Here is a 26140-nt window from a genome sequence, read left to right as displayed (position 1 = left end):
TATTCTGGCAGGATCATCAGCACTTCTGAGAACTCCTAAACTGCAGTTGTCCCTGGGATGGGTTTTTAAATAATAAGAGCCATTCCTGCACCTCAGCACAGCTGGTGCGATGCATTTTAAACACTGTGCAGGGAGGAAGGGTTGCTTTCTCCTGTGGCTGCTGAGCACCTGGGTCCACGCCTGGGAGGGCAGAGCCCCGGCTGCTGCAACGTGTCATCCTCCAAGCGGCGGTCCTGCCCTGTCCTGCTTCCCGACACTCCCGGCCTGGAGCAACGCGCTGCTGCGACTCCTGCAAATCTGGATTTTAATTGGAAAAAGACGGTAACAAAGGGAAAAAGGTGGTGGTGGTGGTGGGATATAAAGGGCAGCTGGGCGGATTAGGCTGCAAGGGAATTAGGGAATTAATGATGCTCTAGCAGCTTGAAATTTGCCGATGCAGAGAGGAAACTTTTAAGATGCTCTTGGCAAGCGCGGGGAAAAGACAGCCTGTCGAGCCAATGCCACCTGCTGGAGACAGCACTCGGAGACCAAGATTCATGGCACCGGTTAAATCGGTGTTGCTTAGTCGTCCTTGGACCCAAAATCCTTCTTGAAAACGTGAGCCGATGCCTGGGGGGGCACAGACCTCGGACACCTGCAGGCGCAGCCCCTCTGCCATCACAAGAAATGTTTCTTTTCCCCTAGGGTCCCAGTCTCCTTTCCCTCATTTGCTTTATCTGACAGCTAATTATCATTCCACAGGTAATTGCTGGAGGAGCCATATGGGATCCATAAACTGCTGATGCTGGGGGATTTTTTCCAAAGAATCAAAAGGCTGGAGAAGTCCTATATATTATTGTTGTTGTTGTTAGTATGATTATCACTGCTGTAATAGCAACCAAAATTGCCAAATTCAGTTGTGGAAACCGTTGTTGCTGCACAGACACGAAGACAAGGTTATCGTTCCTGAAGCCGTTCCAGTCTAAGAGGTTTTTAATTGGGAAGAAATAATATGTTTACAAGCTCTAATGAGAAAGTTACAGAATAAGCCCAGATCTAAGGGGAGGGAAGGAGGAGGGAGGTGAAGCCTCAATGCAGAGATCCCCATGAAGGGATGATTTGGGGAGCAGCTGCTGCCGGGGCTGTGTCTCCAGGGGGGCTCAGTGCTCCTGCATGCGTGTACATGTCGGTTATCTGATAAGCCATTCCTCAGGCTCCAGTGATACTGCTACTTATATCATAAATTCAATGATCTTCCCTTTACTGGTCATTAATCTGCTTCGTTTCCTGACAATTTTATACTCTTTTGATAAACTGTTTGTCTAGCCACTTGGAAGAAACAATGTCAAAAGCTGTACCTTAGGCGTTCGCCCAACTAATGAAGAAAATCCATCATGAAGAGAGTTTATCTATTGCTTTGCTGGATGTAAATAAAACGTCAGGCTAATTTGCTTCCATTAATCTTAAAGGCCATTGCTACAATGATAGTCCTGTGTCAGAGTGGATTTTTTTTTCTTTTTCCACATAAATATTTAAGCAAGTACTGAAAGCATAAATAAATTGCTTTCTAAAAGCCAGATTATTTTTATATCCAGCGATTTAACAATAAATTTGGATTTACTTGCTAGCTCTTGCCTTTCAGGCAGCAGCCGGCCCATGCTTCACCTGCGTGGGCATGGAGCCGCTTGGGCAGTTTTTGCCAAGCGTCTTCTGGGGTCTCCGAGTGCCACCCCTGAGTGCCACCCCACTGGTGTCGTCCCCGGACAGTGGGTGGCTTCAGTGGGTGCTCAGGCTGCAATGCAAGGTCTATACAGGGCTGCTGCAAAGGCTATTTAGTGTCTTGTGGCTGCAACAGGCAGCTCAAGAAGTAGCCCTTAAAGGCAGCAAAAAGGCATTTAATTTATGGAGGGTGCGGCCAGCAGCACTGGAGCAGGCTGCTCGGGGGGGCATTTGGGGGTCACCAGCTTTGAGGGGGTCACGAACAGGCTGAACAGGAATAGCGTGGCTGGGGGGGGGTCTGGCTGGGTGTCTCTGTGCATGAGTGCATGGTGGATGTGTGTGCACACGTGCATGGGGGGATGCACGTGTGTGTGCATGTCTGTGTGCATGTGCGGGTACATGCATGCACAGGGGTGGGTGGGTGCAAGCATGGGTGCATGCATGCACGTGGGTGGGGTAGCATGCATGTGTTTTTCATGCATGCACATGCGTGCATATGTTTAGTTGGTTGGAGCTGATATGGCCCCTGCCTTCCTTCCCCCAGCCCTGTTTTCTTCCAGCTGAAGGGCAGTATGCAGCCACAGGTCTGTTAAACGCAGATCATGCCACTTCGGTCACTGTGGAAAGAAACAGTTTCCTCCTCCTGAGGGTGCGTGCCCATGCTCTCAACCTATTCCCCAGGTGCTGGCAGCAAGCAGCACATTCCCACAGTGCCAAGGCTGGGCATGAGGGTGCCACAGGGATGCCCTCCTGCAAGAAGCCCCTGGCGCCTCAGGGAAAAGCTTACGGGCTTTTCCAGCAGCTCTTGAAGTGACAAAGTGAAGAAAAAGGCAGAGGACGGCTGCATCGGGCTTTTGCCCTGCGTCTTTTTGGGTGATGTGTGGAGCAAGCAGCGCCTCGTGCCCATGCTGCTGGGCCCCCGGGGGCACTCACACACAGACGGCTTCACTTTCCAAGGTCTTGGCTCCTTGCTGCTGCTCTCCTCCCTCCTGTCACCAGAGACGCCAGCAAGAGCATCCTTGGTAGAATGGGGGCTGCGTTTAATTGCCCTCACTGGGAGCCACCTGCACTTCAGCTCTTGCAAGGCCAGGGAAGGTGCCTTAACTTGTTTCTCCACGGGTTTTTCCCTTGCTTAGCTGCTGCCGCCTTCTGAAAGCCAAAGCAGTCCTGCCCCAGCTCCACAGCCAGCTTGTACCGTGTCTTTTTTTTTGTTACTCCACCCCAACAGGATCTGTGATGATGCCTGGAGAAATTTGGTTAAAACAGGATCACTCCTGAGATGAGATCTTGTTTGTCAAGCATGGCCCCGAGCGAATTTTTATAACTACGTTATAAACCCATAAAAAAAAGTTTATCATGGGAACTATGACACATTCATAGCTGGAGCAAACCGAACCTGACACTACGTGGCAAAGGCTGATACAGCCAGAGCAGTCCATGGGATTTCTCCAAATGGCTGTGACGGTTCAGAGCCTGTGCGCTTTGCTGGCTAGATAGACAAGCCCATGGAAAAAATGACTAATTAGAGGAGACTAATGATCAGTCTCAGCAAGATCATGGCTTTTGCTTCTTCTCTCATTTATCCATACAAGGCTCCTTGTTAATTCAAGAGTGATTTTTTTATTCACATGCATAAGTGTTTACAGATGTTCCCACGTGTGTTTAGCCAGCAAACTCACATCTTACAACTAAGGAAATGCAAAAAACCCTAAAAAAACTCCCACTACCTTGTGCAGTGTTAAGGTCAAGCAGATGCAACCGGAGGCAAGAGATGCAACCAGAGGCAAGGCAAAAGCTGCTGTTCCAGCACAGCCAAGTCAACAGCTTTGGCCACCATGCAGCGCCCCACCTTCCTCTCGCTTCTTGCTGAGAACTTGGCTTACGTGGGATGAAAACCTCTCTTTTAATGAAACTTCTGCTTTTAATGAGAAAAACAAGGCTATGACTGATGCCACACATCCTAACTAATGCTCTTGTTACCACATCGCTTTTCACAGCACATTTCCTGGATTTAATTACGTTACATTTAGTCTCCTTTATAAAGCTCTGCTTGGGCATGGCTTTTCACAGGACCTAGGATGAGTTATTTTATTCTCCTCCATGCTTACAGGCTAAGCTCACCTCCCGATAATGAATCCCCACGATGTGGGCTTTAGCAGGGCTTCCCTGACAGTCATCCATCCCACGGGGTGGCAAACTGGGTGATAACTCATGGGGTGGCGAGGGTGATGGGGGAAAGGCTTTCCCTGGCTGACTGGAGGGCAGGACTCGAGGAAGATGCTACTGGTGCTCTGGATGCTGATGTGCCCCTGATGCTGAGCGCTGACACTTTCTGAGAGCACTCGAGCTTGTCGATTCATGTCACCCGCACCTCACTTCATCTTCTCTTAAGCAAGAAGAAAAAGGAAAAAAAAAGGTAATTGCTTGTGCTTATCAGCATGGATGTTAAAGTATCCCCTTGCAGGCTCTGTAACTCACGTGGTGCTGAGATGGCTGGAGCAGGGAAAGCATGAATGCCCACCTTTTGTGCCTCTCCCACTGCATAGGTGGCTGTGTTCTCCAAAGCTAGGGCAATGGGACAGCAGCACAGCATGGGTGCCCATGCCAGTCTCACCAAGACTTTCCAAAGGCATGAGTGGCTCCACCTGTAATGCTGGAGAAAGGGAAGGATGCTCCCTGAGACTCCTTTAAAAAGCCTTCTGGTGGCAAATTATCAGCCTTCAGGCTAGGAGCCGGCTGCTCCTGGCAAGCAAGCACTGAGTGCATGCCTCAGCTGGGAAACACGCTGCAGAGAATGAGAGGCGCTCTGGCAGAGCCTGTCCCTATATCTTTTTTCCTCCTGTTCATTTTGCTTTTGAATTTTCTCTCAACTCTGATACTTGAGGACTTGCCTGTCTGGGATGTTGCTGTCCCCCATCACAGTGTGCTGCTGTGCAAGAGCCTAAGGAGGTGACGGGAGTGGGATGGGCTCTGCCGGAGGTGCCAGCATGCTCAAAAAGCATTTTGCACTCGATTGCCTTCTGCTGAAATAGCCTGGCATTTTTGTTAAAAGATTTTTCTGCAAGCCTTGGAAAGAGTTTTGTGCAGCCGTGCCTAAGAGAGCAGGCAGGAGTGTTTTTCACAAGCAGCAGAGCTTGCTGTAGGTTTGCCTTTTAATCCCCTGACAGCGAAGGGAAAGAGCGAGCAAGAGATTGAAACCTTCAAATCCCACATTCAAAAACGCACCTTGGCAGCAGCCCAGCCGTGCCAGGGCACAGTGCACAGCACACGGGGACGGCACCGCAGGCTCCGTAACGGCAGCTGCTGCCAGGCGCTGCCTGCGGTCCGGGGTCCTGCCTGGCCCTGGCTTCGGGCAGTGATTTACACCCGCTCCCAGGCACACATCACCTCCTCCACAGGGGTAAGACAGAGCTCGGCTCAGGTGACTTGTCCCTGCTTAATCCACTTAGAAAACTCCCCTCTGCCTTCCCCCAAGCTGCTCCAGCCTCTCTGCCTGTAATGTTTTGGAAACAGTGAAGGCATCATCAAAAAGCCCAGTCCAAGCCATGAAAAGGCTGCCAGTGACTTCCCCCAGCCTTGAGCAGTGCTTCTCACTGCATCTTTAACCCTTCCCAGGATCCCCACAGGCTGTTCATTAGTCCAAGCCTCCAGTTTTCAAGGTTGCTGGGGGGCGTGGAGAGTGAAGGCACCCAAAAATTCTCATGGATGTGTCCCTTTTGAAAATCCATGCTGAGACCGTTGCTTGTTAAACGTCGCTTAATGACTTTCTCAAGCAGTTGTGGGTTGTTTCAGGAGATATCTCCTCCTCTTTCCTACTCCCTGTGATCCTGTCTCCTTTTCCAGGGCATCCTACAAGGTGTGTGTGGGGGGTACCTTTTGGAGAGGTAAGCACCCGGACGCAGTCTCCCGTCACCCACACCAAGCGTGTGAGGTACATCCGTTGCCGCTGGGATTTGCAAGGCAGGCGCGCCGTGCTGGCCAGAGGCCGCTTCAGCGGGGTGAGTCCCCGAACACTGTCAGGTTGTGCTCCTGGATGTATCGCAGCAGGATGCGTGCCCGCCGGTCGATGGTCCGAAGTAGGGGTCTCAGGCCTTCGGCGCCGCCCTGGCTCTCCCAGAGTTCCCGGTCCACACGCAGCGACTCCAGCAGCAGGCTCTGCAACCTGCCCGACCGCAGCGTGGCCACCGCCGCCGCCGGGAAGCTGCAGCAGAGGAGCAGAAGACAGAGGGATGGAAGGGGTTACCCAGGGAAGGCCGAGCAGGGAGGAGGGCAGCAGCAGGACACCTGAGCAAAGGCCACCCAGGTGCTTCCAGAAGAAATGCATGTCCACCCAGATGAACACAGGATGAGGAGCCTCCTGTTTAAAACTCTGCCCATGGCAAGCGTGCAGGACAGCTCCATCAGGAACGGATCCAAACAAGATCCAAGTCAAGGGGTCAACAGCATGCCAAATGCCTGATGGGCAGCAACGCAAGAAATGCTGAAATACCTGATTATTCATTATTTTTGTGCAGCTGCCAATTAGAGAGGGGAAAATAGGCTTTGGAGACTGCAATCAGTCACCCAGAGCAGGACAAAGAGCCAGTTTCAGTGCAGAGGCATGTATGATGGGTTTGTGAGCCCACCCACCTGCCCCATCCTGGGTGGGAGGTGGCCCCACTTCACAGGGGTGCCCAACCGGGGAAGCCAGGGAAGGCACAAAGGTGTGCACGTAAGGCTGGTGTCCATCCCGCATGAGCAAGCTCCTCAGCCCTTGCCGGGATGTGCCCCTGGGAGGGTGTGCATCACCCTTCCTACCTGTCTATGCCTTGCAGAAGCCTGAAGTTGAGCTTCTCTTCAGGGTGCTGTGGCCTGCCTGCATTGTCAATGAACACCAGGCGGGACGGCGCACTCTTCCGGACCTGCCAGCAGGATGGGGAGAAGTTCACTTACTGTGGGGAGTCACCAGTTTAGGTGTTTAGGTTGTTTTTTTTAATGCATTGAATAATCCTGAGAGCATCTGGGGGCTGCCAGCTGCCAAAGCCCAGGTCCCCCCGTGCCAAGGCACACCTCCCACCACAGACACCGCATCACCATGAGACCTACATCACCCTTGCTGCAGCATCTGCCCTGCAAGTGCCTCCCAGGCACCTTCGTCTTAGCCCTGGAGCAGCCCCTCGGGGGCAGGGGAACATACCAGGATGTGGACCAGGACCAGCTCCGCTGGGTTTCGGCACTTCTCGTGAAGTCTCTCCTCCACGCAGGGCTCGGAGGGATCGGGCTGAAACCCACAGCAGTAGCGGTCCAGGCGGTCGTGAACCTGCGGGAGACATTTGGGGACCTTAGCGGGGACAGGCGCCCGGAGGGGGAGGTCCAGCTGTAAATTTTGCTTGCTCAGAGGAAAATAAAAATTTTCTAAGGATCCTCAGGATCCACAGGAAATGGAAAAACTGTGTACCCCAGTGAGTGTGAGAGAGAGAGGCAGGGAAGCATTCAGAAGCTGAACTGACTTGCAAAACCCCCTTGGCTTGGAGAAGAGAGAGACCAACAAAGGTGATGGTGACAGGCTTTCCTGCTGGAGTTCAGGCATCTTCTGTGCCTAGTACCTCTATATGCCATATTTACACACAGCAAACGGGTTGTGCTTCCAGCTGAAACCAAGGGAAGATGTACACAGCGATGAACGCAAATAAACCCTAAAGCACCCAAAGAAACCTAGGTTTTGAAACCTCAAAAAGAGATTTTTTTTTTATTTTCTTGGACTGTCTTGGTGCACTGGACGATGGTTTCATCTGGCTCCTGGCTCATATACACGCTTTCATCCATCCCTACAGGCAACCTAAGCAGCTCTCAATGGAAAGATGAATGGAAAAGCATCAGCAAGGGAAAAAGCAATCTGTGCATTATACAGAGCATGTCTGACATTTAAGTTAGGCCATGGTGACTTGTTTTAACTACATTTGTGTTTAATTATTTGGAAGCACTGCTAAGGCTCCGTGTAGTTGAGTCTGTCAAGCCCTTCCCTTCCTACACCAAATCCCTGCAGAAACCCCGGTGCTGCTTGGAAGCTTCCAGTGTTTCACCCGCACCCTCAGAGATATGAGGGAGTTTTAAAAGAAATAAATCTCTGTCAGACCCAGCTTCAGTAACCCTGCCTTGGTATTCACAAAGCTTCCTCAGTTATGTCAGAAGAAGCCAGCGCATCCTCTGCAGTGGCCTGTGGGGCAGACGGGACCTCACAGGCTGTCGACAGCTCTGACCATGGCTGTGTGCTGCCACGGCCATGCAGGAGGGGTTGCTTCACCACCTCCAGCTCTGCAAGCCTGTTTGCAACTTTACAACAAACCCCCCCCCCTACATATATCTATAAAAAAAATCTCCTTTAAATATATATAAATATATAAAAATATGTATAAAAGAAATATATTTTTCAGTTGGAGCACAAAGGCGTCCGACTTGCTTGCTTGCTTGCTTGCTCGGGGTTGCTGGTGCCAACCTGGGCGCCAGGGCTCGGGGTGCAGAGAGGCTCCTGGAGCTGCTGGGAGGGCTGGAGCAGGTCTCAGGTAAGCCTGGGGCGATCTACAGGTGATGACTAGATGGAAGCCAAGTGACCCACAGTAGCTGCCTATTCCCCTCACTCTGATAATTAGCAAAACTTATCAATTACAGACTGTGCTTCAAGAGAGAGTTCAGTTTGAACCCAAACACTAATCAAGCACCAGAGAAGATGCTGCAGGAAACACAAAGTTTGATTTCCGTCGCCATTATATTCATAACCCTTTGAGAAGCAAGATTAGTCCCACATCGGAGCCCCTTAACAAATCCCTCTGAGGTTTAATGAAACACTTGGGTCAGAATTTCTCCATCGGGAGACCCACCAGTTAAAAGTGCTAGAGCATCTTTTGACACAAAACACATTGAAAAGAAAGAAAACCACATTTCCTCCACGCATCTCCTTGGCCTGCCTACTGGAAAGCTCAGCACACCGGTTTCTCTCACCTGCTACGTTGTTTTCCAGGCTGCACAGAAGGTGAAGACAACCTGAGATGACTTACAGAGACATTAAATGCACTCAGGCCTCCATTCACCCACCTGCGAGCACCTGTGAAACCAAGGTGGATCCGTGCTGGACCCACGGAGGTGTGGGGTGGAGGCTGGACCTGGTGTCCAGGTGGAGCCACGTAAGATGGACCAGCCAGCTGTGGAGATGCTAAGAGCACTGCTGACATGTTGACGAATGCTCCCTCCCCCTGGTCCTCCCACAGTCATTTATATTAATTTCTCCTCACCAGAGCCTAAATGGCTCTAATGAACAAGACACCAGGTCTTACTGCTGGAACACAAATATGCGAGCCACACCTTCTTCCATTCAAGCTCAAAACCCGTGACAAGCTCCCCTTCAGCCTCTTTTTGGTCCCACATGAAGCTCAGCTGCCCCAGAGCATCTCCTTGGGTCTGACAGGACTTTCCAGCCATGGCTCAGCTTGCGACAGCTTCCCCCAAGGAAAACTGCCTTGCTCTCCCCCCTGGCTGGGATGGGGGGCCCGCAGGGCAGGGCTTCAGAGTCGATGTATTTTTTGGTCCTTTTTAAAGCATAGGACAAAGCCATCACCAGGTGCTCCCTTTCTGCCAGGCTCAGCATTTTGCCCCCACTAAAGCTTTGCTTTGCTCCCCTATGGCAATCACCAAGAGAAATCAATATAGAAGCAGCCCAATTTTAAGGCTTATTGAAGAAAACCACCAAGATTTCAATGCCAATGTACAGCAGGGCTCAAAGCTCGCAGCTTCTCCTTCCCCAGCAAGGGCTGTGAGAGGCTAAAGCCATTTCTGAAGGATGCTATTTCACTTCTGTAACATCCTGCTGACCTCATGCCTCTTTGCCTCTACATGGCTTTTCCGCATGGGAAGATCCCATTGGAGTCATTGAGGAAAACCTGTGGATTGCCCTTGGATTTATCATTGCGCTGCTTTGGCCCTCTGAGGGAAAGTCTCCTTAAAACTAGATACTTTGTCCTGGAGGCTCAGCCTTTCCATTGCACTCAATGGTATTTTTGCCTGGGGAAGGGAAGGGCTTGGTTAATCTTCTCATTTCTCTGGCTGTTTCAGCTAAAATATTTCCAGTCCAGCCAGGACTGCTCCACCTCTGCCAGCCGTAGTCTGAGGTTATAAAGATTAATGGTCAGGCTTTGCCAAAAACAAAAAAAAAGAAAGAGTAATGAGAACACATATTTTAATAGTCTTTTTTTTCCTTTTTTCCTTTCTTTCTTTTTTTTTATTTAAAACTTGCCCTTTCAGGCAGTTTCCCATTGTCTGATAATCAAAGCTCCAGTCCCGAGGTGCCTAAACAGGTTTTTTCCATAGAAACCACTTCTGCCTCCTCACAGCCACCCTCTAAGAAATGATAACTCTCTGGGATGCTGTCGTAATCCCTCGTAGCAGCAGGGTATGATTTTCCAGACAGAAGATTAAGTGCTATTAATCCCAAGGAGGAGGAGGAGGAGGAAAGCAGTGCCACACGAAGCAGGCAGGGCACTTGATTTCCAGCGCCAGCAGTGCATCCCCGAATTAAGTGTGTCAGCCCCCCTGGGGCTGATGCAGAACACGCTGCTTCTCCCTAGGGCTGCCTCGTCCCCGGCCGCTACTGGCATCCGCGCAAAGCGGAGCCAATGGAGCCGCACGGGGGGAAGGCTTGGCCACGTGAGAGCGGGCTCATCGTGTCCAAAACCTGCCTGCGTTTCCCTGCAAGTCCCAAGCACGGACTGTGCTCGGGCCAAACCGCTTCTGCATAAAAATACATCCCAAGAAACCACAGCCTATGCAACCCCGCAGAGGAGAAGGAGACCACAGTCAGACAAGGCAGGCACAGGGGGACCCGGGCAGTCTCCATCACCCCAGCCCTACCTGCAGGAGAAAGTCGAAGAGGGCCAAGCGGCTCCACTCGCCGCACGGGATGCTGGAGCAGGGACCGTCCCCGGCCACCAGCGTCAGTCTGCAGGGCTGCAGCATCTCCTGGTACTGCAGCCACCCCAGGGCACAGGAGTTCTGGTCATTGTTGGCATCCTTCAGGTGCTGGAGGTCGGGCACCCACCAGATGATGGGCCGTGGGGAGCCGTCAGTGTAGCTGTAGGGCAGGAGGTGGCTGGTGAAGCGCCGGGCCACGGCAGGCAGGCTGCGGTTCAGTCCCAGCACCCTGTCCAGGTGGAAAGCCAGCACCTCGTAGAGGTCCCCAGGGCGCTTGATGAGCCCACAGTGCCTGTCCTGGCAGTCCCCCTCCAGGCTGGCTGGTGAGGTGTCCCCCTCAGCGTCCCCCACAGCCCGCAGCCCCACTCGCAGGACTTGCCCATGGGCCGGGATGCGGGTTTTGGAGACCACCTGCCCGTTGGCCAGCAGCTGCATCTTCTGGAGGTCATCATCGGAGAGCCACAGGGGAGCATCCCCCGTCAGCCCCCACCGTTGCCTTCTGCCCCGGCTGGGGGGCCGGTCCTGCCATAGGCGAGCAGGGGGCTCGGGGGACCTTTTGTTGTGGGCTCGTCCCCTGGGTAGGGGGACGGCCACCTCCCACCGGGGGTTTGGGGGGGACGATGCTGGCAGAAGGTGGGCGGAGTGGTCTGGCGATGGGGGCAGGCGGGCAAGGGCCAGCAGGGCCAGGGCCAGCAGCACCCCGAGGGCTGCCGAGGCGGGGGGCTTCAGTCCCGTCCTTCTCCACGGTCGCTGGGCCTGTGGGGAGAGAAAGGGAGAGCATTACCAGGGGTCCCCACGGCGTGCTATGGCCCGGGGATCCCCCAGACCTGTGTGCCCCCCGCCCCAGGCAGAGCTTTCAATAAGCTTAAATGGGTTTGCTTCGGAGGAGCAGCCCCTGTGCTTGTGTGCTGCCTGGGAAAGGTGTTCCCCAAGCGCTCACTGCCTCCGTGGCACTGTAGCAGGAGAGGTACAGCTGGTGGCATGATTTGTGCCAGAAATTAGCTGCAGTCCCTCCAGAAGCTGGTCAGATGTTGCCATGTCTGCAGCATTGATGTACAGGATAACCTTATGGGCAATGAATTCTTCATGCTCAAATATTTTGCTTTAAAGACTCAAGAAATGAAAAAGAAAAAAAAAATAGACAAAACCAGAGCAAATTCCTGGCTGGATGGGAATGCTTCCCCATTCCTAAGAGGTTTTTATCTTCAGACCTTACTCCGGACACCCTCAGTGGCTCCTACCCAGGTTGCGCACCCAGCCCATAACCCGGATCCCCGCGCCCTTGTTGGGAGGACATCTCAACACGTGCTGAGACACGGCCTCTGGAGCTCTGCCCATCGCTGCGTCCAGCAAAAGCAAGGGAGCTCCAAGTGCCAGTCAGGGGCTGTGGCAGCCTATGTTTAAAAAGGGTGCAAGCTGCTGTATCTGAAACATAAAATATTCTGATTCCTAGCACGAAGGAACTGCTTTTAGATGGGTACTACCAAGTTTTGGTGTATATATCTTTATACATATAGTTTTTTCTTCCTCCCACTTTTCATCATACTTTCTACTCTGAAGGGGCTTATAAAAATTATATAGGCTGGAAAGGCAGTTACGAGTAAATACTGTGCAAATCTCCCTGCATTCCTAAGCCAACAGATCTCTGCTTTGGCCTAAAGCAATCCCACATGTACAGCACCGGGGCTGCCCTGAGCACAGCACCTTCCCGTTCAGGGTGAGGTGGAGGGAAGCGAGGGGCAGCGCTGGAAGATCCTCTCAGCCCACCCCATCCCCGGGCCACACTGCACCCGTGCCATGTTCACCCGGGCTCGGGAAGTCTAACACGTTTCAAGGGGCCGGAGCAGCAAAAGGCACCTTGGTGCCACTTCTCTGCTTTACAACAGGCATTACCAAGTGGCTCAAACCCACGTTGGAAGTCAAGGCAACGTTCAAGTGGATACATTTTTTTGCAATTATTTATTTTGGAAGCACAAGTATATCCATGGCAGACACAGAGGGACAATATATTGCCAAGGAAGGGATAAGAGATTGTTTATAAGAGGAAAAGCTTGGAAAAAAAAAGAGCTAAAAAGCTGGGGGGAGGTGAGAGCCAGCAGCCAGAATGACTTCCAGAAAGCAGCTGGGCGAGCAGAAACATTTCCAGCCACGGGGCTTTTAGGACCGCAGGCTCCCGCCGGCTCCAGGGACCCACCACCAGCACGACTCCAGCCCTGAGAGGAGCTGCCCCAGGCGACCCCAGCGCGTGAGCCCCTTCATAAGCTGATCCAGCACTATCCTAAAATCCATCAGGCTTTGTGCCCTTGCTGCGGGGAGGCTGCTTCAGACAGCCCCATGGTGAGAAGCCACAACTCTCCCAAGGATACTACATCAGTCAAGGTGGATGAGAGGAGCTGCAAAGCCACCAACTCACTGGCAGCAGCCACGGGGGTTTTCCTTCGAGGTCTCCCTCTCAAGACTGAGCAGATTTAATGCAGCTTATAAGAGGTAGCAACGATGCACTTGGAGTGATTCAGCTTTATAGCTCTTGTTTAATTGTTTCTCTCCTAGAAATACAATGTAGTGCTGCAAAATATATCTGCTGAGCCAAATTCTTTATTCACACACAGCTTACACTGGCCTCTGCTGGGAGATGGAGCTGTCTGGTGTGGGGCTTTGGGACCTGCTGGGGGACTCCCCATTTAACTCTCCCTTAAAGCCCCAGAGTGAAAAAGGAGCTATTCCAGGATGAGACTGTTCAGAGTGATGTCCTGTCCTAGATCATGGGCAGGGTTATTCAAGGCTTGGTATTAACTGTTCCAGACACCATACTACACGGCTAAACTATTGCCTTAGGCCCCTTTCTGGGCAGGAGATGAGCACGAATACCCCCAAGCAGCCCCAAGGGGCAACAGGACTGGTTACGATGCCTCCCCAGCTCCATCCCGCTTGGATGGGATAATGCTTTGCTGCAGGCCCATAGCCGATGCCAGCTAACACAGGTGGCACCCGAGCTCAGCTACCCAAAACCTTCATGCCCTGAATTTCAAGCAAGTCCTGCAGAGTGCAAATGCATGCTTGTTCCCAAGCACCCGCAACTCAGGTCTAGCATCCTGAGCAAGAGTTCAGGGGAGGCGCAATGTCTAAATCACTGTTTAACCATAGTAAAATAAGGCTGTAGGTTATAAAGGCCAGATCCTGATATCCTGATATCCTTATTCCATCCAAGTCATCACCATAAGTGCTTCACGATCTGACTCTCCAACCTCAAAGTATGCTGAATTAACTGCAACAACATCTATGGAGTTAATTCTGGTGGAGAGAATTAACTCCAAATCTCAGTACTCCCATCTGCATCCAGCTGAGATCCCTCCCCAGTCCGTGCTTCCCCAGGCACTTGTCCCAGCGTTTCCCCAGTCCCGCCCCTCTGGAGAGGCACGGCCCAACCCTGCCCTCACCAAAACTCCCCGTAAGCCTCTTCTTCTGCACAGAGGCTTTGCACGGTGATCATTTTTGTTATCCCCCCGATAATAACTCTTTGGACATTTACACCATCCCTGGGTGTGCAAAGAGCCTGGCTGCCAAAAATCCAAGCATCCTGGGGACGGTGCATGCAGGAGCTATTTGGAGAACCTTGGAAATACTGCAGGAAAAATCCTTTTTAATCCACAGCTGGAGAGCAGTGGATGCCAAATGGATGGCAACGATTGCCGGGTTTTTAGTGTCAAGTCAGTTTACAGTCCAAGTGGTTAAAGCATCATTACTGTCCAAGCCCGCTTCGTTTTCTCTGTCAGCGAGCTCGTGTTTGCACACCGCAAGTTAGAGCTTCATTTCTTTCCCACCCCAAGCCTGAAATCCTGTGCTGTGAAGCTGGGTGAGGGTCACCACAGGCTCCCTTCCCCATTCCCGTTCAGGGTTTTCCTGCCACATCAACAATTTAAAAAAAAAAAAAAAGTGCAAGTACAGTCTCTGTGTTATTTCTGGCAGTCAACATTGCAAATTTAATAAGAATCTAGATGAATGAACATTGCAGAAATAATACTGTGCTTGCAAACTCAAGGCGAATACTTTTCCAAAGAGACTTTATCTGAGCATGTGCTGTAAAAAAAATGCTGCAGTTTAAGCTATGGCTTCGATTCAACCTGAAATGCAAACCATACGTACAGCTCTGCTTTGCCAGCCTGACCTACTGACAGTACAGCATGCCTTCACTAGAAATTAGGTCCATTTCCCAGCGGACAAGCTACAGGCAAAACCCATAAAAAGGATTAAGAGAGGTACTGCTTGTTCCAGGATGCCAATAAGTAAATAATATATAGCCTCGATCATCAGGGGAACATACAGCACAGCCCGGGTTCCCGATGGCACGGCGGAGAGCCTGTGCAGCCTGGCCACTCAGGGATAAAACTTTCCAAGTGTGTTTGGGAGAGTTTTATCCCTGACATTGTATTCCCAGGGCGCTTGAACCTTGGCAGAATTTGAAGAAGAGAAGTCTGTTTTCAATTTCTTTTCAAAGTGCATCAAATTGGCTTTGTTGAGCTTGAAAGAAAAGAAAAACAAACCCCAAACTTCATTATCCAAGAATGCAAGATACAGCCCTAAACCTAGGAAGATGCCATGGAAATACGTGGCCTTTAAGAGTGGGATTGATTCCTGCTTTCCTCTGGCATCCAAAACAGTGCTCCTGCCCCTGTACTGGCATCGCCAGACCCCTCCAGCAGCAAATCCCATCATCCCATCCCAAAGAGATGCCTGAGGGAGCCAGGACGGCTTGGCCATGGCCATGTCCCTCTCAGCTGCCTCCCTGCCCTAGGCTCCTGAGCTCAGAGGATTTTGCCACAGGCCACCAGTGAGCAGGTTAAAAGCAGATACGTGCATTTATCTGGATGCACACTGTGCAGGCTATTTTTTGCAGGGATAGTGCAACGCACAGAGTTGTACTTACCCTCCCAGCACTGTGCTCGCTGCCCGCCCAATGAACCGCAAAACCACGTGGGCAGCAGGAGATGCAGCTCACCGTGACCAATTTTAACAAAGACTGCTTGAAAAGCAACTGGGAAACCTCCACTGGCTGCCCACTGCCTCTGGGAACATCTCCAGAGCCTTGTGCCCAACACATGGTGTTCGCGGCAGCTCCCGGCGTGTTGGGGAGGGAGGCTGAGAGAGGGTATGTCAACCAGATCCAGGAAGGGAACAGTCTTTTCCTTTTGGTTTTGACCAGTTTTTTTTCTTGGAAGGGGGTGGCACATGGGCTAAGCTCAGTGCTGGGTACCCATAACCATGCTGATGACGTGGAAGGAGACAAAACCCCTCCACCCCGAGAGTGACTCTGGGCAAGCCTGAGCAGAAAGAAATCCTTGGCAGCATCCGTCACCCATCATTCAGGTGCTTAAGTGCCTTCCTATATCATCCTGCTTGGGGAAGACAGATGGCTTGCAGAGCAGGAATTTACTAAAGACAGCTATTAAATTATGACCGTCAGCCTTGAACATAGCTCTGGCTCAGAGCAGGGGGCTGGGCTCACCCCGCACAGTCGGTTCTGGGGGGACCACTGTGTTCCCCTCACACATGGGTCCCACCGCCACCCGCCCGCACCTGCACCGCCGCAGGGCACAAAGGAAGGATGTCCCTTCACACAGCCTCATGATCCATCAAAGTGGCCGTAATTCCTAGCAGACCTGCATCAGCTGTGTGTCTGGGGTTGTTTCCGCCGGGTTTTTTTCCTCCAAAATGCCCTTCAAGCGGGGGTGACCATGACCCCACTGCATTTCGACACCCTGAAAGCCACCCTGCTCAGTACCAGGGCAGGGATGCGGCAGGCAGGCATTGCCTGCCTGCTCAAGGTGCCCCTGCAGACCTGCTTCCATATGTTGCTCCTCATGAGTGGCTTGGGAAGCTCAAGCCAGGCACTGCGGAGCTGGGAAAGGGGACTGTGCTCCCACAAACCGTATGCAAGGGTGTCACAGCAAATGCTGGGTCGGATGAAACCCCGGAGAGGGAAACCTGATATATTGCCACATGATGCTGGGTCCTTCTCTGCAGAGTCAGCAAAGTCCTCGTAGCTGGCACACAAGCCTTCCCACCAGCATGTCCAAAACCAAACCAGAAAATTACCAAGTTAAATTGCCCAGGATGAGACTTTAAAACATGCTGTACTTCGCTAAATTTTGGACAGTCTGCAGAGCTTCTGCCTCAAGGGGATAATTTATAGTCTAATTGCAAGACAAGCGTGCTTTGCGCTAGCCTAGGACAACACTCCAGCAGCAGCACAAAGGGATGAGCACTTTAACTTCCAAAATAATGTTGCCTTCACGTTTCTCCCCAGTTATTGCTACAGCCTTGGGGCAGCAAACTATAAAAACCTTGAAATCCTCGAGCTCCACAGCCTCTCTCTAGTAATAACCTGGCGTGCCTTTGACTCCAGACCCTGCTGGAACCCCTTGAGCTTTTTGCTTCTCAGGAATGAGACATCCCGTTTCTTGCTTGACCCCCCCCACCCCGACCCACTATTTCTGTTTTTGGGAGGCCTCTCATGCTGGAGGTGCTTCTCTGCCCTGGCTCTTCTCACATACCCTATCATCCAAAAGACCGTTTTGAACAAAATCGTCAGTCAGTGCTGGAAACTGCTCTGTGTAACAAGAAAATCCCAGCACTTGTATGTAATAGTGTCATTCCCATTGTACTGGCTGGTCGCAATTGAGTTCCAGACCAAACAAGTACAGCCGAAACACGGGCTCGTAAAACCCCCAGGAGCAGCCTGCAAGGCTCCCAGCATCCCAAACGTCCTGTTCAGCATCTTTACGGAGGCCCTGGGGCAGGGGATGGAGGACACCATGGAGGAGATAGATGGCCATCACCTGGGTGGAGGACACCACACTACAGGGTGCAGCTGATGCAGTCAAGGGCAGGGCTGCCACTCGGGGGGACCTGGAGAAGACACACGCCGCGTCCCACACATGGGACAGACTAACGCCCTGCTGGGTACCAGCGGGGACTTGCTCTTCCTGTGACGACACTGTCCTTACCACTAACTTGTGTGATTTTCACTGAGGAAAAGCAAAGATTCATAATTCTCCTCACTCCCACTGTGTAAATCTTTTGGCTTGCAGGAAGTTAATATTCAGCTCTGTGAGGGATGGACAGAGCGCTTTCCATCCCAACGCTATGTACAGTGCAGCTCAGGACCCCTTCTGGTTTAATCCCAGAAGGCAACACAAAGCACCACAAAAATAAACAGTCTCTGGGATGCCATACTTCTTTTGCTTAACGTAAGCAAACTAAAAGCTTTCAGATGCCTCATCCTTCTTCTACTTAAGTTCAGAGTGAGGGCTTTTATTGCAGACTCTTGCACTTAGCTGGGTCTTCTGCTTCTTGGAGACACATCTCCTAAGAGATTGCTGGTTGTCTTTCAGGACATGTCACCGAGACGCACGGGTCTGCTGCCATTTACATGTGCAAACATCTCCATTACTTTTCACCATTAAAAGTCTTATATTAAGCGATATCAACCTGCACCCAAACCATCCGGGTCACTGTGGACCCGAAACAGCACCTCATGTTCACAGGGCACAACGAGGATCTGAGCAGCCCTGAATGCATGACTGTCCTGCTGGCATCACGGGACAAGGGAGGTCCTCCTCATCTTCCCTCCTCTCTGTCTGCTCATTCCTCTAACCCTCCCACCTACGTGAGAGCAGCACAACCTAGAAATCCTGGCAGGGATGTCAAAGAGGGAGAGCAGCAGTTCTGGGCGGCCTTTGCTCCCTCGCTCTCCCTCCCCACTGCTGTGCAGGAACCCACCAGGTTTCCCTTTTCCCCCTCCCCTCATCCCAGTTTCCCGGCCAGCCTGTTGCACTCAGCTCCAGAGGTTTTCACAGCAGCTCTCCCATCTGCCTGCTGAAACAGCAAGAAGGGGGCCCCTTCCCCGGCGAAACAGATGTGACTTGCCTTTGTGCAACATCTGTGCCTCATACCCCCATTCATTTTGAACAGTCTTGCCTTTGTTCGTGAGGGCTTGTGCAGGGGATCCTTTGGAGGAGGGCAGCAGCCTGCGGCCCATGGGCTGGACTCCTTCCCTTTGAGTCCCACACACAAACTGCCTTGAAATGCCTCGGTCTCTTCTGGTGAAAAACAATACGCTTTGTTCCCTGCAGCATTCGGGAATCGACAGTCCTGCTCCTCAGCACTTCGGTTCCAGCTGCAGCAAATGGCTCACGCTAATGATTCCTGTGGGATTCCCAAACCCGGGGAAGTAAGGGCAGGAACCTGGGAGCCACCACTGATCCTCTTCCTCACAACCTCCGTCACCCCAAACAGCTTCTCTCGTTGTACCTCCGGGCCGCTCACCAGCTTTGACTTGGCATCCCCGGCAGGGTTGCGCTGCTTCGGCTCCTCTACGCATAGCAGCAGCGAAGGGCAGAAGTGTTAGAAAGCCACATCTTTTTTGTTCTGGGCTCCATTTAATATGGGGAGGAACACATTAAAATCAAATCAAATTTTATTTCCTTCTTGCTTTTGATGAGTTTACCAATCTTGCAGATGAGTGCCTGAAAAGCTGCTAAAACTCTCTTACACATTTTGGCACTCAGTCCCATTTTATTTATTTTACTGGGGGGTCACGTTTTTTCTATATTTTGGGGACGGAGGGATTTTGATCCACTTATTTTCAGTTTTCGTTTCTAACCAGTGGACCAGCACCAGGGAACAGGAGTGCTTGCTTGGTGCCCGGCGGGGGCTCACAAAACCCTCTTCGGGGTGCTGGCAAGGGGCAGCATGGGATTGCCTTGTCAGCATTTCGGTGGAGGTTGCCCAAGTCAGCCGGTTGGGTTTCCCCGAACTGGCTGTCAGGTTTTTTCCCTTCCTGGAGAGCAGGAAAGCGCATTCGTGGGATTCCAAAGGGGAGGGATGAGGAGGACAGTGGGGCCTTTCAGCCCTGTGGGCTTTCTTCAAACCAGAATTGTTCATACAAGCCCTGGCCTCTGTTGCAGAAAGGTAACCCTGTTTTCCTCCATTTTAGCCATTACTTCTTAAAGAGAAAAAAAGGGGAAAGTGGCTGCTCGCCACTTGGCTCTGAGTGCCGCCTGTGTCCTGCAGACCCCGTCCTGGGCAAAGCCTGCCGGCAGCCGCCCTCCGGCCCGCTTCTCCTTCTCCCAGCGAACCCCACGGGGCAAGCGAGCAGAGCAAACACGGTACAAGCACCTGTGTGGCCTGCCTCCCAAAAAAGGGGCTTTTCCTTCGGGGCAAGGCAAAAAGCTTGCAGGCAGACTGGAGTTATTGAGTGTTTGAAACACAAGGGGTGATTAAGGCATTTGGCGTCTATGCCAGAGGATTAATAAAGTGCAATCAGTCCTTCTTATTTAGACTGCCACATACTAGGCAGATGACAGAGCAGTTGGAAGTTACTCGCTGGCAGATTTTGAAACCAGAAGAAAGAAGATGTTTCTGTAATGCAGTCATCCGCCAGCACTCACTGCTCCAGCAGGTCGGGCACATACAGCAGCCGGATCCAACAAGCAGCCGGCTGCAAGCACGCGCTCCGTACTAACAGCAAAGCTCGCAGCCAGGATCTCTCTGGCTTTCCGCAAGTGGTCACCGTCCTGGTGATCTTGAAAGAAGCCAAAAATCATCTTGAGTATTTGGCTTAGGGTTTTGTTGCAAATAAAGCATGACCATCACTGCCCTGCCTGCAGGTGCCCAGAGCAAACCCAGATTATGGGTGAAATCAAAACAATCAGTACAGGAGCTCACAAAGAGGAAAGGACTGCAGAAGCAGACCTTCCCTTGCCAAGGCAACATGGAAATCCTGACAAAAACTGAAGACCCCGCTTTCACAGGGGGGACCACACCGGGTACCTGGCACAGGCTATATACTCTTTGAAAGGCTTCATAGTGAAGGCTCGTATAGGAAAGCGTTACTGCAGACGAAAGGCTGGTGTGGGGAGAGCTGCCTTCCTTTTTTCTTTGACAGGGAGGAGCCCTGAAATGGGTGACACGAGCCCCAGTCTTGTCTATTTTTTCTGCTGCTGAGGTTCATTAACTAAGAAACTCAAAACAGCCTATGCAAACTGTAGGATGGACAGTATAAAGCACAACATCGGTGTCCCCCGTACACACACACACACTCACACACTCTGGTGAAGGCTGGCACGGCCCCACTGCTCCCAGAGATGCTCTGAGTCATCACCACGCTCTCGAGGCCATAAAAACATTTCAGCAACACAAGTGACACCAAAGCACCAATTTCTGGCAGCAGCACCAGGTGCCTCCTCGGCTCATCCATCACACACGTTTGCAATCCCTGCCCGACACGAGCTTTGCAGGGGCTGAGGTGGCAGAGCAGAGACGGAGCCCCCCACCCCGGTGCGCACCCCCCAGCATGGTGCCCCGGCTGTCCCCCGGTGGGACGGTGGTAACGGCGAGTGGTGGGGGCCCCATCCCAGCTCAGCTGGCTCATGCCAGATGGGTCTGGAAACCAGTTGCCAAGGGACATCCCAAACTTGAGTGCTAAAACGAGACGACATGAAAAACCACCCTAAGGTTTGGAATGTGCTGTGGACGCAGGGAAATCTGCTAATGCCAGGGAAACATGACATTTCTCGGGGGGGAGGAAGATTTCCTTTCCCAAACTGGCCATTTCTGTGACTTTGATGAAAGCACTGTGCTTTGGGGGGACCAAACGGAAAGCACAGAGGGGCTTTTAATGCTCTCCAAGTTTATCTGCACTTTGCTGCCTTCACCCCACACTCTTTGCCTGCCTGAAGCGATGCCACCTGGGCTCTTAAAAAAAGTGGGTTTTGGCTGAGGAAGCGTAATCACCTCCCTGGCCAACAGCAGTGCCTTGAGCCACAGCAGCCCCAGGCACTGCCTTTACAGGCATCCTTACAACCTGCTTTGCCCACCCCTAGTGCTCCTAAGGACAGACATGTGCTGGAGCGGGTCTGTGCCTTGCTTGCCTTGCAATGCCCCGACCCTCCGAGGGGTCCAGCTCAACTTGCCTCCACAATGGAGACAGCTGGGACGCGGCCTCGCATCTCATCCCATGGGGCTGGTGTCCCTGAGCAGACCCAGTGTTGCTTCCCACCAGCAGCTTGGCAAGGAAACCCTTAAATCCTACCATGTCTCGCAGCACCGGCCAACGCGCTCCTCCTCATGTGCTTCACCGCCCGCGGCTGACACGGCACACGGTCACCTCCTGAGACGGGTGCCAGCCGCCTGCAGCACTTCCATACAACACCAGGAACCCACACAAAATACAAAAATTTAAAAAATAGCAATAATAAAAATAATCAGCAACCAATCAGCCCGCCTCCTCTCCCCGAGCCATTAACCATGGCCGGGGGCTATCACCCAGGGGTGCCCCTCCAGGCTCTCCGCAATCCCTGCTGCCCGACTCCGCGTTGCGGGGGGCTGCCGGGTCCCTGCCACGACACGCCGGCGGGCGCCTCCGGTTCCCCCCGGGTGGGAGGACACCCTTCAAACTTCAGCTGCGAGTTTTCAAACTCTGCCTCATCCCAGACCCACCTCCCTGTGGGGAGGGGAGCGGAGAGGCTGGGAAGCGGGGAACAGGCATTTGAAGAGTCTCTTTTTCACAATAAAAGCCCTTCTTGCTGCTTTTTTTCTTTTTTTTTAATACCAAGGGCCGATTTGAGCCAGGAGGCACAGGTAAAGGAGGCTGAAGACACACGTGCTCCTCCCAAGCCCATCTTGCTCCTGGTGACCCCAATGCCAGACAAGCAGAGGGACAGGCAGAGCCCCAGGGACCACATCGGCCCCAGAGCTGGGAAAGTGAACCACAGGTCTGCTCATAGGTGCCCGAGAAAATGCCCTTTGCAGGTTTTCATTAACATTGCTTTGCCTTTCACTAACAGCCCGGCAAAGAGCTGTGCCACACCAGCACCAGGAGTGGCTGCAGCCCTGGGAGAAGATTTCTTATCCATTTAAAAGGCATTAATGCACTAAAACCATTTTTAGGGTGCTCAGGTGCCTGCTTTTCTGAGGCACCCGGGGGCAGGCAGTGCTCACAGGCAGGCAGGAGAGGGGTGACCCTGGGGGGCCGAGGGAAGGAGACCCTCACACCCACCAGTGCCGCACAGCAGGTCTGCAGCACGGTGAGCCCTGCAGCACCCAGCCAATGCAGCTCCCCCCCAGCACCGGGTGTAGGGTGCATCCAAAACTCCATTTCCTCAGACCTCTGGGAGAAGAGGGGCTGGAGGCATCGCTTTGGAAAGCAACGTGTTTCACCAGCCCTCCACAGCCAAGCAGGGCATACAGGCAGCTGCCAGCCTGCAAAACATTTTTTTTCCTTCATATAGCATTCCCCTTCCAGCCCTGGGCTATGGCCAAGCAAAACCCATCAGTACCCCACCATGGCAGGCAATGCTGTCACCTGCCCCAGCACCGTGCCGGCTCCAGGCCCTGCCAGCCCAGCTTGGGGACAGGAGGAAACCTTCCGTCTCAGGTGTGGGGGGTTTCCAGCTCTCCAACCTGTGCAACTGCCTCAGCCAGGAAACTGTAAATCAAACAGGGCTGAGCAGCATCATTCTTTACTGATATTTACATTTTTCAAAGTCCAACAAAGGCACAGTACAAACTATTGTGAGGGACACTGAAGACATGATGGTCTAAAAAGAGAAGAGGATGAGGCTTAGGGAAAGTTGGCCAAGTGACTTGACCAAGGTAGCACGGGAGGGCAGTGGCGGAGCCTGGGAGGCGGCTCCTGCATCCCCGAGCCCTGCTCTAGCTCATTTACCCTGCACAGTCCCACAGTGACATTTCATAGGGCCGTGCAAAGCATTGGGTGTAAGCAACGACGGCAACACGATGCTCTGCCCAGCACAGGCTTCTGCTAGTTCCAGCACCCCAGTTCCTTCACACCCCCTTGGTTCATCCAGCCCATTTTATTTTTAATATGGTACATCTCCCAACACCTTTCGTTGCTACTCAAAACTATAGCTAAGAAAAGAAATGGATTGAAGGTTACACACAAAAGCAGTGAGTCTGATTTCGGCTTCAGCACGCACCCCCTCCTTGCCATGCTTGGGCATGAGGAAGGGGTATGGAAACCAAGCCCTGCATCCCCCCATTGCTGCCACCGAGCTCACTGACCCCCCGGCTGTCCTGGGCACTGCAGTGTTGGACATGTTAAAACACTTTCCTTGAGGCCAGTCTCCCAGGGCAGCTAAGAACCTAGTATTTCTAATGTAATTAGTAAAATGAGGTAATTAGCAATCAGCTAGTATTGGCCTCGGTGCAGACAGGGACCGAGCCCGTGGCTGTTGGGCAGGCGGCAGCCAGAGGAGGGACCTGCAGGGGCTCCTGAGGCTGATCCCTGCACGTCACAACTCGTCGGTGGCACCTCATTTTGGAAGCATTTGCTTTCATCTCCCTTTCTTAATTTTGAAATGATTCAATTTATATGCAATCTTCTGTCAAAATGATTCCTGTCGGTGCAGCGGCATTGCGAGCCTTGACTGACAGGCCAAGCGCTCCGGCTGGTCTCTCTGGATTGCCTCTCCGTACAAATAACCCTTTAAAATGCACGCCTGACATTTGAGGAATTTGCCATCAGAAACACGTGTGGATGGCTGCAGTGAGAGGCAGCCGTAAGGGATCAGTGGCCAAACTGGTATGATAAATCCACCGAGCCTTGAAACAAACGCTCCGATCTCGGCATTTTGAAATTTCAATTTTATTTCCCCCCTCCTTCCCCTGGAGAAGATTTTTAATGATGTTCATAGGGCAAAAATCAGATTAAAAAGGCAGCAAGACCCGAGAACCAAGTGTGTTATGAATCCGTTTCCTGAGGAGGCCCAGGAGGTCCCCCCAAATCCACAGGGCTATGCCTACGTTGTACCTGAGCTGGGTAGTCCCGAGCCCATCAGCGCAGCCCTGGCCCTCATCGATACCATCCCTACTACTTCATTCTGGAAAATCAGTGATTGCCTGGATAGTCGGAACTGCTTTTCGTCTCTCTCTTTTTTCTTTTCTGTCCCCTGACCACCTCTGCTCACCTTCTCACAGCTGTGCCTACACCTTGAAAGAGAGCTAGCTTGCTTACTCACATGCAGATTTCCCAGAGGTTTCCCTAATTTTAGCTGAGGCTGGTCCTTTGATCAGACCGATGCCACCTCTGCAGGACAAGGGACAGTCCCCACTCCAAGAAACTCCCATGTGGCGTAGGAAGCAAAGGGAGACAGAGGAGAGCAGGGAGGCGGGACTGCATGCAGCTTACAGGCAAAATACAAGCCTCCAAAACAGTCACATCTCATACTAGGGTCTCAAGACAGATGACCTACGATTTCCAGTATCAAAGATCTCCCGAGCCTGCTCCCTCTCACCTTGCACTTAGGCAAGAGGGAAAGCTGTTTTGCCCCTGTTGCAAGGCATGGGGCAGCAGCCAGGGGGGCTCCCCTGAGGCTCACGCTAGACCATACAGATAGTTTCTCAATTTGCTGGTATCACCGGGCAGATCCAGCTTAGCCAGGAGCCAGTACTTTGAAGTAGGAGAGCTGAGACCTTTCCCCGAGGGAAAAACAGTAGCGGGGCAGAGCCCAAGGAAAGTGATGGAGAGCAAAGGCAGCCATGGGCGATGGCGTACCCACAGCAGCACAGGGACCTCTGTGCTCCCCAAAATGCCACCACTATAGACATTAGCAAAAGCTTCTGGTATAACCCTGCCTCCATTTCATAGACTGACTTGCCTTTCCTCTTGCCTGTCGTCATAAAGAAATACCTGTTGCAGAAGGATGGAAATAGGTTGATTGACTATTTTTTTCTCCCAGAAATATTTTTTCCTTTCCCTTTCTGTCCCAGTGGACCTGCATTCATTTCTCCCTTAGGAGCTAAAGACAGGCAGCAGAGAGGGGACAGATTTCAAGAGCTGACAATGAACAGAAAGCTGTTCTGCCTCTAAGAAAGTAAAGTTGAAGGGGTTTTTTTTCTCCCTTTTACAAAAGTGTGAGGCTCTAATGGGTTTGAGGGACTATGAATATGACTTTCCACATATGCCAAGATAATTATAAGCTTGAATGGATTTCTGAGACCCAGACCCTACCCAGATAAATCACTGCCTATTAACCACTGATTACTGAGCCGCTCAGAAAGCCTTCAAATTTCTCTCCCCCCCACCCCCTGCTATTTCTTAAATCTGTTGGTAATGGGCCTTGACACTTTACTAAGGAATAGGCTATAGAGGAGACCTTGATACTTCAGCCTTCCTTTGCAGCAGCTGTGAAAAAGATGGGAAATTAAGGCTATAGGGATCGAGCAGACTGGGGAGAGAGCTGGGCTCCTGCTCAGAGCTGTGGGTCCCAGTCTGGCGCTGGGACCCAGAAGATGCCGAGAAGCAGATGAGCTGCAAAATTGAGTTTTGCATCTGGTTTTGGAGCGTGACACGTACCCGTGCCCCACTTCCCCAGCCACTGTCCCTAAAGGGGACAAGCCCTGAGTCCCTAATGTAGAGAAAATGCTGGACGTGGGTGATTTCTTTCGATGCGTTGTGTGTGGGAACAGACTCTCGTGTCTC

The 26140-nt window shown here is 52.1% G+C and overlaps 1 protein-coding gene across 2 annotated transcripts; it reads right to left on the bottom strand.

Moving 5' to 3' along the window:
* Positions 1–3372: 3372 nt before the first annotated feature.
* GASK1A (golgi associated kinase 1A) lies at positions 3373–22058 on the bottom strand. 2 transcript variants are annotated; one of them, XR_015699834.1, is made up of 6 exons: positions 21731–22058; positions 10579–11394; positions 6875–6997; positions 6496–6599; positions 4177–5899; positions 3373–4084 (listed from the first exon to the last, which is right to left on the bottom strand). XR_015699834.1 is itself a non-coding variant. In XM_087736280.1 (5 exons), exons 1-5 carry the CDS (start codon positions 21731–21733, stop codon positions 5689–5691), a joined length of 1257 nt encoding a protein of 418 aa, XP_087592406.1. In that variant the 5' UTR covers positions 21734–22058; the 3' UTR covers positions 3373–5688. The 2 variants fall into 2 exon arrangements, 1 of the variants encoding a protein (XP_087592406.1); XM_087736280.1 differs by having other exon boundaries at positions 3373–5899.
* Positions 22059–26140: the final 4082 nt, after the last annotated feature.

Source organism: Nipponia nippon, unplaced genomic scaffold (assembly GCF_047370975.1).
Source record: "Nipponia nippon isolate SJK-2023a ecotype South Korea unplaced genomic scaffold, ASM4737097v1 scaffold_1, whole genome shotgun sequence".
In the NCBI taxonomy this organism is placed as follows: Eukaryota; Metazoa; Chordata; class Aves; order Pelecaniformes; family Threskiornithidae; genus Nipponia; species Nipponia nippon.
Note: the sequence above shows the minus strand (reverse complement) of the source record. Positions and strands in the feature narration are given on the sequence as shown.

What these genes read in the sequence shown, in the direction of transcription:
- GASK1A (XM_087736280.1), bottom strand. An exon ending in TCTTCGACTTTCTCCTGCAG is followed by an intron (nt 6,998 to 10,578) that starts GTAGGGCTGGGG and finishes TGTCTCCCGCAG; the next exon opens with GTTCACGACCGCCTGGACCG. An exon ending in TGGTCCTGGTCCACATCCTG is followed by an intron (nt 6,600 to 6,874) that starts GTATGTTCCCCT and finishes TCCTGCTGGCAG; the next exon opens with GTCCGGAAGAGTGCGCCGTC.